At 42.4% G+C, this 10467-nt stretch overlaps 1 protein-coding gene across 1 annotated transcript; it reads right to left on the reverse strand.

Moving 5' to 3' along the window:
• Positions 1-644: 644 nt before the first annotated feature.
• CD59 (CD59 molecule (CD59 blood group)) lies at positions 645-10266 on the reverse strand. Its single transcript, XM_073347902.1, has 4 exons — positions 9963-10266; positions 4799-4882; positions 4268-4369; positions 645-3291 (listed from the first exon to the last, which is right to left on the reverse strand). The coding sequence occupies exons 2-4, from the start codon at positions 4878-4880 to the stop codon at positions 3095-3097; spliced, it is 381 nt and encodes a 126-aa protein (XP_073204003.1). The 5' UTR covers positions 4881-4882; positions 9963-10266; the 3' UTR covers positions 645-3094.
• Positions 10267-10467: the final 201 nt, after the last annotated feature.

Raw genomic sequence — 10467 nt, forward strand, 5'->3', positions numbered from 1 at the left:
CCATGACTACATAATTTTTAATCTCCACCCCATCATCAGCGCTTAGTGGTCCCACTTATTTTCTTCTTATTTATACAGCTATAGAACCTTTACTATGGGTTTAATTCCCTTTGCAAGGTCCAACTCTGCTTGGCTTTTGGCAGTTCTCACTTTATCCCTACACTTTCTGACTTCCCTGCTGATCCCTTCCATCTCCCATTCCTTGTAGAGTTTCTGCTTTTGCTTAATCACCTGTTTGAGATGCTTTGCTCATCCAGCTTGGTCTGCTACCCTTCCCTATGAATTTTTTCCCCTTGCTTGGGATGAAGGCTTCAGATAGCTTCTGCAACTTTGACTAAGTAATTCCAAGCCTCCTCCACATTTAGATCTTGAGTTCTTTGGTCCAGTCCACTTCCCTAATTCCCTTCATTTATTAAAAAGTTAGCTCTTTTGAAATCAAGGACCCTTGTTGCAGATCTATTTTTGTTTATCCTTCCATTTAAACTGAATTAACTCATGATCACTCAAACCAAAGTTGTTCTCTACAGCCAGTTCTTCTCTGAGGTCCTCATTACTCACCAATACCAAATCTAAAATGGCCCTTTATGAGTAGCATTTGTCCACCAATCTACATCTGTGAAGTTAAAAGTCTCACAAAAATCACATAATTCCCAGTAGTATTTATTTCATTAAAAACATTAAAAAGCATTTGGTTTTTCTTCCCTCCATGTTGCACCTTACATTTGTCTTCACTGAATTTCATTTGGTTGTCTATAGTCCAGTTCCCCAGTTTATCAAGATTCCTTTGAATTTGAGCTCTATCCTCCAAAGTGTTTGCAAACCTGTCCTCCCCCCTCCCGCAGCTTTGTGTCATCTGCAAATTTGATCAGGATGCTCTCTATTCCTACATCCAGGTCATTAATAAAGATGTGAAAATAATACCAGACCCAGAACAGATCCCTGTGGAACCCCACTTGAGACCTCTGACCAATCTGACATCCTTCCATTCATAGTGACTCATTGTTTGTGGTTGTTTAACCAATTATGTATCCATTTAATAGTAGCTCCACTGAGACTGTATTTCTCCAGCTTACTTATCAGAATGTCACATAGGACTATGGCAAAAGCCTTGCTAAATTCAAGGTATATTATGTCTGTCATATTCCCTCTATCCACTAAACCAGTTACTATGTCAAAGAATGGTTTCAGAGTAGCAGCCATGTTAGTCTGTATTTGCAAAAAGGAGTACTTGTGGCACCTTAGAGACGAACAAATTTATTTGAGCATAAGCTTTCGTGAGCTACAGCTCACTTCATCGGAATGCATCCAGTGAAGTGAATTTGTTCATCTCTAAGGTGCCACAAGTACTCCTTTTCTTCTTATGTCAAAGAAGGAAATCAAACTGGTTTGGCTAGATTTGTTCTTAGTAAATGCATGCTGGCGCCTTGTGATCACCCCTTCATCCTCCACGGATCTGCTACACTGCTCCGGTAGCTTCCCAGGTATTGAGGTCAGGCTGAGGGAGCTGTCGTTCACCAACTCCTCCTTTTTCCTATCTTTAAAGATGGGCACGTTAGCCCTTCCCCAGTCCTCCAGGACCTCTCCTGTCATCCATGAATTTGCAAATATTGCCCATGGTGCCAACATTTCTTCAGCTAATTCCTCCAGCAGCCTGGGGTGAATACATGAAGCCCTGCTGGCTTGAACAGGAGTAGAGCAGTACTATCACCCTAGGCCTCTGTTAATGCAACTCAAAATTGGTTTCGGTTTTTTTGCAACAGTATTACAAGATGATGCATTTCATTATAGCAAGAGCTCTTTATGAATGAAATGATGCAGGAGGCCTAGCACACAAGGAAAACACCCAGCTTCTGCTGGCTAGCTACTCAGGACAGTGGGCTCGGGAAGGGAAATGTAGTATAGCTTCAGTCATTAAGTCTATGAATCATCTTATCTACAGGCTAAAAACCTAGCATTGTGGACTGGTATGCAAGTTGTAACAGGGACTGTGGTACTGATAAGGAAAATTGTGCAGGTGGCCCGTGTATTACCTTGGGTTGAGAAAGATCCCTTCCTTTATATAAGCCCCCTGCACAAGTCTTGACATTTCTGTAGGGCACTACAATTCTCCCATTGGGTAAATAAACCAGCCACAGCTCATATTTTATCACCACACATTACTGCTGAATCTGAATGATCACAGAAGTTACAGAATGGTTTAAGTGTAGAAATCATTTGGAAGGGAAAAAAAAAAAAACTTGTGATCAATAAGGAAAATCATGGTGCCTTTACAATCTGTTCAAAGACACAGTAGCCAAGATGAAGGGTAGTGGGCAGCATAGGAAACTCGAGATGGCACAGATTAAAGATCAAGGATCCAAAAAAAGGACATTGGTAGTTCACTTCACCCCTTCTCTAAGTGTATTTACAGTACTTCTAAGAAAGGAGAAGAGTAGACACTACAGAAGTTCTGCAGGAATAAGAGAGGGACTGCAAATATTCTGAGTCACTACGCTTTACAACAAAACAGACCGTCAAGAGTCATTGCCTGTATAAGCATGCAATGCATTAGCGACAAAGCAGTACAAATACAATTTTGGCAGTTATAAGTGTTATACAAAAAAGCAACCATAACTTTTAATATGGTGAGTTAGGTCTATTTGTTAAACATATTTTCAAGCAGAAACAATTACATAAGAAAATAAAGGAAAAGCTGCTGATCAATACCAACAATAGTCTTACTGACTTAAAAAAGTGGCTTACACCTTTGAAGGGCTAGATAACATTGCCACAACTGGAGCGTAAAGGACAAACTCAAATCAGATCAGAGATGTGAAACTTACTGTAAGCAAGAGAAAGAATTTACTCCAGATAACACAGAGAAGTATAACTTCTGTTAAGAACCTGCAGTTATCTACCACTGTAGATGTACTTTCCCTACATTTTAACATATAGCTTTTCCAAAAAAAACCTGTTTTTTTTCTAAGTCTGCTTTCTCAAACAACACAACTGTGCTAGGCGCAAAAATTGTCTACAATAGACAGCATGTTTATATGAATGATTTCTAAATCAGTAGGTATTTAGGAAAACAAAATTATCCTTTTCCCCCTCCATCTTAAGCGCCGAGTATCCAGATCATGGTCATTATGGTAGCGATGCTGAAGCCTGCTGTACTAATCATTGTGGTTGGACTCCTGTTACACAGGTCTTTTTGGCAACATCTGAAATTAAAGCTGTCAAACTTGTAATCCTCTTTAATTTGGTTCATGTTGCAGTTGGAATATGTATAGCAATGAGACAGTGTCTTTTCACCTTTAAAAAAAAAAATTAAAAAGTTATGCAAAATTACTAGCTTCCCTGTAGAGAAAACCGTTTCACAAGGGTATTCAAAGATACATTAGATAGTCACAGGGATTTCCCCACCTTGGTTTTTGTTATAATAGAATGCTCTTGTGAGCTGTTTGGGACATAGCAGGTAGAGCTGAATCCAAATCAGAACTTATATAAGAATCTGAATTTCACAGCTGGACTCATTTCAATAGATGGCCATAACTAACACACACACACACACACACACACACACACTTCCCTGAGTTTTGTAGCTCTGGCTCATTTCTCATCCCAAGCACTGCAATCTGCAGGCAAACGGCTCTTATATATTACAATATAAAACCAGCACCAGTGCCCAACCTGGCCAAATGGGATCAGCTATGAAATTTAGGTCCTAGTTCCTGGAATGCTGGTTTGCACTCATCTCTACCTGGAATGCAAAGCAGGGGACAATGCTGGCAGTCATAGAGTAGAAGCCTAAATTCAGTTTCCAAATTGGACTGTACTGAAAATGAAAGTGCTGCGTACTTCTCAGTCATGGCATAAAGAAGCAACATATACCCCAACCCTAAGTCAGTGAACTGGAGACTGTTGGCCTCCCAGCTGGCAGTGCGATTTCCTCCTTTTACAAGTTTCCCCACACACCCACCAGTCAGGCAACAGAGCAGTTTGTTGGCTGCCTAACTGCACAATAGGATCTCTTTTTAAACTATAAAACTATGTCCCCACAGTTGTGTTGGAACATCCATAGTTGTAACAGTTCAAACTGTATTAATGCACACAATCCTACATAAAGCTGAAGGCGCCAACAAGGACTTCAGTAAGAGTACTTCAGATGGACATTCATACAGACTGTGGAAATAAAACCTATTTGATTACATTGGAATAATTAAAATTGAATGAATATAGATTTACTATATTTATTTTAAGTCTACAACATTTGGGATCGTAAACATACCAGTTTTAAGCCATAGGCAAGAATCTAAGCCATTTCTGCAGGTAATATTGGTCTTACATGGCACAGCAGTAAGTGGACAGTCATAACACTTCAGCATATATCCTGAGAGAGAGAGAGAAGCCAGTTACTAAGTAATAAACTTTCTTCTTGTACATTTGATGTTCTGAAATAAGTAACTTTTCAAGATTATTGTTAGGTCAAAACAGTTATAAATCCCTGAACCATAACCTCATGATAATCTGGTTTAAGTACTGCAACTTTTAGGTCAAACCACCTAATGCTTTAGTATTCTGATTCTGATCCCCACAGGCGAAGTCAAACTCAGCTCCTAATGCATCCACAAGAGTCCAGGGAGATAGATTTACATAACTGTACTGCTTCCTGCTCCAAACAGCCCGAGTTGCAGCAGTTGGCAGGGACTTTCCTCAGGACCATCTATACCTGCATATTTGCACAGCAGCAGCAGAGCTACTTGGGTCTGATGCTAGGCTCATAATTTTCCCTTTAATGTAGGCACTCCAGGATACCTACCAGAACTGCAAAACACAGCCATAATAATGAAGACAGTGAGCAGGACATGGTTTGTTTTGTTCCGATTCATGTTTCTTCCCATATCTGGAAGCAAGAGAACAATCATGAGTTAGGACTAAACTCCTTAGCTCGAAATATTTAATGTCAGGAAAAGATTTACAAAACCATCCGTTATAACAGCAATAGGACTTGGAGATTCGAGAGGGGACCAAGGTGCCAAAGTGGAGACAGTGATGCTCCCATACCTCACTGAGATGTTGGGGAAATAAATTCAATAATGTGTGCGAGGCATTGGATATTACAGTGATGTGGGCTATACAAAATACCTATGATAGTATTGTCAAGGATCCTGAATGTTTGTTCTAATTATGTGGCCCCCCATGACAGATACAGATTCTACAGAATCCCAGCTCTCACTAATAAAAAGTTAGTTTATCCTAGGATGACCAGATGTTCTGATTTTATAGGGACTGTCCTGATATTAGGGGTATCTTACATAGGACCCTATTCCTCCCCCCCCTCCATTCCTGATTTTTTACACTTGCTATCAGGCTGTGAAGAAAACATTCAAAATGTGAACCAAGTGCAAACCAAAGCAATTAAGTCTACCAAGGACTGCAGGCAGCCTGTAATGGCAAGTTTTCCATCTCCATTCATTTCACTGAATTCTAAAGCCTAATGATGTTAGTTAACATTGATACTTAAAGTATTTCACTGCTGATCATTTTAGCAGAAGTGCAAGTGGATAGGCGCAAAGCTCACAGGGGAAGACTGGAAGTTGCAGAAGGGAAAGGAGGCTGAAGAATGGAGAAGGAATAAAAATAATGAAAAGATAGAAACAGCAGTGGTCCTCAAGGGCAGCATGTTTGCCATCACTCAGTTGTGAGGCAGCAATAAGGCACTTAAACAGTAAAATATAGTAACTAGAAAGTTAGCTACTACACAAGAGCCATATCCTACTGTAGTAGGCCTGGCTGCCTCCCTGAGCATCCTTTGGGGGCCAGTCTGCGGCGCTCTGCTTTTGTTTTTTCTTTTTCCCTTTAATACACTCAAACACACTTTATCCATTTCCATCCCTTCTTGGGTTCTGCTTTATTAACTTAACCTTCAACATTGATTCCCTTTACTTTTGTATTGGACATCACTTAACTACTCTGTGTCTCAGCTTCCCCAACTGTAAAATGGGGACAATCTCTACCACTCAGGGGAGGGATGTTTTTGGGGTTAACAAACAGTTACTAAGGAGCTTTACTTCCTACATATTATTTTATTTGACAACTGGCATACAGCAGGTAACTAGGAAATGAACACAGATCATTCTGTTGCTATGGGACAGGCCACATTTTACTGACTTCTCTGTCCTTTGTGAGGCACTGAAATCAAAAATAAAAGACTTGCAGCACATTCCTGCCTGCCAGCAGACCTCCAAGTTCTTATACACTAAGAACAGCAGTATTTATACAGCAGTAGCCTTTGGACTTCTATCACTTTCGCCTTCGTAATGTCACATTAAAGTCTATGAAAAGATGACGGATCCTCTAAGGACAGAATGGGCCATTTTGATCAGCTAGTGCATAACACAAGCTACAGAATTTTACCCAGTAATTAGTGTAGTGGAGATAATTATTCTTCCTAACTTGCCTCTCTCTACTGCTTAGAGGAAAGGGAGAGGGGGTGGAGGACTCAAAGCTGAAGCAGAACCATCTCCTCCCACACCAGCTAGCCATCAGCACTCCTTGTTCTGTGGTACACCTCCCCAGAATGTGGTGCACCAAAAGGGGAACTGCTGGCTCTGTTGTCAAGTCCAGTAACTTGTAGTTAAACTACAGCATCTGCATTTAAGGAATCCAAATGACCACTTCCCTTAGTAATTCATTCCAGTGGTTGAGGACTCATTTAAGAAGTTGTGTCATTTTGAATTTTTTCCACTTCAGATTTCTTGTCATTGGATTTTGTTAGACTTTTTGTCTGCTACATTAAGGAGCCCCTTCATATCGTCTCCTTGTGTAGAAACTTGCAGACTATGATAAAGTCAAAACTTAACCTTCTCTTTGATGAGATAAACAGATTGAATTTCTGAAGACTCTCATTGTAAGATGTGTTTTCCAGAACTCATTTTTTCTAGTTCTTCTCTGATCTCTCTAATTTTTCAATGCTCTTCTTGAAGTGTGGAGAGCAGAACTAGATGCAGTCACCCAGTAATGGTCTCACCCATGTCCTATATAGAGATGCTATCTCCCTATTCTTGCTTGATAATCCTTGGATGTGTAAAGAGAGAACTTGGTTAACCCTTCCGCCCACTGCATCACATTGGGACCTCACAGTCACTTAGTCATCTACAATGATTCCTGAGTTCTTTTCACAGAATCACGGCTTTGTGGGATAGTCCCCCATCTTTTAAGTATGGCCTACATTCTTTATCCCTACACATATGACGTCTCACTTGGCAATACTTCAAACATGTTCGATTGTGCCCAGTTTACTGAGTGATCCAAATGGCAGGCTCTCCGAGACCAACTGTTGTTACTTTCCACCCACTAACATTGTGTGTCTGCTATCAGTTAGCTCAATTTAAATGGATCTTTTTTTTAAAAAAAAAAAAAAGGCTGTTAATTTTGTATAATGTTATTTTTTAAAAATCGGTGTCACACAAGTCAAATGCCTTACAGAAATCCAAGCAAAAAACCTCAGTTACCTTTATCAACCACATTCAATCTGGTCAAAAAATGTGATTCTTTCACAAGACATTTTCCATGAAACCATGCTGATTGGCATTACTTATATTTTTGTCCTCTAATTCCTTATTAAAAAGAAAAGGAGTACTTCTGGCATCTTAGCGACTAACCAATTTATTTGAGCATAAGCTTTCGAGAGCTACAGCTCACCTCATCGGATGCATCCGATGAAGTGAGCTGTAACTCACGAAAGCTTATGCTCAAATAAATTGGTTAGTCTCTAAGGTGCCACAAGTACTCCTTTTCTTTTTGCGAATACAGACTAACACGGCTGTTACTCTGAAACCTCTAATTCCTTATTGGCACAGTTCAATATAAGCCCTTCTATTATTTTACCTGGGCTCAATATAAGACTTACCAGCCTGTAATTAGCTTGAGTTATTTTTTAAATGGAAAACAAAATATTGGCACAACACTGGCCTTCTTCCAGTCCTGTGAAATTTTACCAAGATCTATTAAAAATTAATGCCTGTGGTCTGGAATCAACTCCATTAAAACTTTTGAATGCAAGTTGTTGGGAGCTGCTAATTTTAGCATCAACTAACTTTAGTTAAGATGCTGTTTAATATCCTTCTTTGTTGCAGCTAGATACATCATTCAGCATTAGCCCAAATACAAAACAGAAATATGAATTGAACAATTCTGCCAGTGTCATTTCATAAGTCTCTGAAGGGTTGGTTCAGTAAAAAACAAACCAACCGTCTAAATTCATCCCTGGTGAATTCCCCTGAATCAAGAGAGTCACACAAGGACTCAATACATCCAGGCATATGCAATGGGAAAGTCAGACATATTTAAGCAATTGACAGTCAACAGCAAAAGATTCCTGGCTTTCAGAAGCCTCAGATTTGAATGGCATTCACAGCTGCCCTGGTTTAATGTTCTTTGGCCAATTCGACACAACTATCAGTATGAACTGGCTCTCTCTTCACACAACTCCCTCTTTTCAAACACATATCTTCTGAAGTTTCCTGGACTTTATATTGGTTTAGGATATGGCAAAATAAAAATAAGCCTAAAGTCACTTGACATGCCCTACATGTCTTCAAACTTTATACATGGTGGGCAGGATGAGCTGGTATACAGCTCTGTGGGCTTGATTCCATAATTATCTGCTCAAGCGACTGTGATTAATTTTAATGGGACTATCCTGAGAGCAAGAAACTCCAGAGCATTCTAAGTGTGGAAGAATCTTGCCCTGTACAAGTCTGACTGGTATCGTCTATCGTCGCTGCACTTTGATCACCTGACATGCATTTACGTGTTCTGCTAGCTTTCCGCTCTCAAGCCACCTAGCACAGGCTTTTAGAGCTGACTTAACATTTCTTGTTCTTCCGCTGTGCTGCAACACACTAGAGGGGAAAACAGAATACTGTTTGCAGCCCTCCCTCTTTCAGCTGCTTTGTGCCCACTACTTAACTAGGAGGCCTAGGCACAATGCCTGAGGCTGCTAATACATCATTACTGTTGGGGCAGAACTGGGGGGGGGGGCAGTTTTATAAACCTTATAGCGGCCAAGTACAGCAAATATATTTCAGAGTAACAGCCGTGTTAGTCTGTATCCGCAAAAAGAAAAGGAGGACTTGTGGCACCTTAGAGACTAACCAATTTATTTGAGCATGAGCTTTCGTGAGCTACAGCTCACTTCATCGGATGCATACTGTGGAAAGTACAGAAGATCTTCTTATACACACAAACCATGAAAAAATGGGTGTCTGTGTGTATAAAAATGGTGTATAAAATGTATATAAAATGTATAAAAATGGGTGTCTGTGTGAGCTTATGCTCAAATAAATTGGTTAGTCTCTAAGGTGCCACAAGTCCTCCTTTTCTTTTAGCAAATATATTATAAACAACAAGAGAGGCTACCGTCCTGGGTGCCAAGTCATGGCTCACCACAGAATTCCTATTTAAGAATCATCACAACCCCGCCCCTCTCGCCATCCAGGAGGGTTGCATGCGATTGCCAGACACAAAGTAACAGCTGGAAAGTTTGCCTGCCTCGGGCACTGCGTGATTCCTGCCGTTAAAGGAGCCAGCCCTTGAGGCAGCCTTTCGGGGGGGTGGAAATAAGTTCTGCAGCCTAGGCCCCGCGGTTTCCTTTCTCGCCCGTCAGACCCTGAACGTTGACCCACGCCTGTTGCAGAAGCGCCCGAGGATCCCTCGAAGGCGCGTACCCTGCGGGCGGGAAAGAGGCGGCTGTGACCAGCGCACTGCACACTTTTCCCTCCTTCCCCTACGTGTCTGCCACCGCAGGGCTTACGCAGGCGGAGGGTCGCTGGGCACCGCGCGGCCCGGGAGGGAAACGCGGCCTCTGCCCCAAGCGGTTATAATTCAAGAGCCCTCGCCTGACAGCAAGCCACGTCCTCTGTCCCCCGCAGCAGACGCCCCGCGGGCAAGCGGCCCCCCGCCCGCCTTCCCCTGCTCACCGGCTGTCAGCACGGGCCCGCCGAGCGCTCTTCCAGGGGGTGACGCAGCAGCCCAATAGCCTCCGCTCCCGGCCGAGCTGAAGGGAAAGCCAGTAGGTCTGCTGACGAGGGGCGGCTCCCGGCAAGGCAGGCCCCCACCCTTTTCCCGTCGCCTTCGTCTCCGCGGTGCGGAAAGGCGCCAGCTGGCTGCGGATGGGTGGGGCTTGTCTCCGCGGACAATTTACAGCGCTGCGGAAATACACGCCGGGGAGCGCTGCAAGTTTCTACGCTGTAATGCGCCACAGTAAACAGCGCCCCGGTGCTGGGAGCTAGGCCCCCCGCGGAGGTGGGTTTTTAGTTGCCAGTGTAGACTAGCTGCTCAATCCCCAGAGCTCAGCGGTGGCAATGATTAGCTGGGCGATAAGAGGGGGCCTGAGCATGAAATTCTGCAGGTGGGCAGCGGGAGGCTAGGCTACTGCCAGCTTCTTCGGGTGCTAATGTTATCCCTACGGCATCTTGCACAGAG

Source organism: Lepidochelys kempii, chromosome 6 (assembly GCF_965140265.1).
Source record: "Lepidochelys kempii isolate rLepKem1 chromosome 6, rLepKem1.hap2, whole genome shotgun sequence".
NCBI classification, from domain to species: domain Eukaryota; kingdom Metazoa; phylum Chordata; order Testudines; family Cheloniidae; genus Lepidochelys; species Lepidochelys kempii.

Excerpts from the sequence above, each read along its gene's own strand:
- CD59 (XM_073347902.1), bottom strand. The coding sequence starts at position 4,880 with ATGGGAAGAAACATGAATCGGAACAAAACAAACCATGTCCTGCTCACT. Across the intron at positions 4,370-4,798 it reads GGCTGTGTTTTGCAGTTCTG|GATATATGCTGAAGTGTTAT; the intron begins GTAGGTATCCTG and ends TCTCTCTCTCAG. Across the intron at positions 3,292-4,267 it reads TTGCCTATGGCTTAAAACTG|GTGAAAAGACACTGTCTCAT; the intron begins GTATGTTTACGA and ends TTTTTTTTAAAG.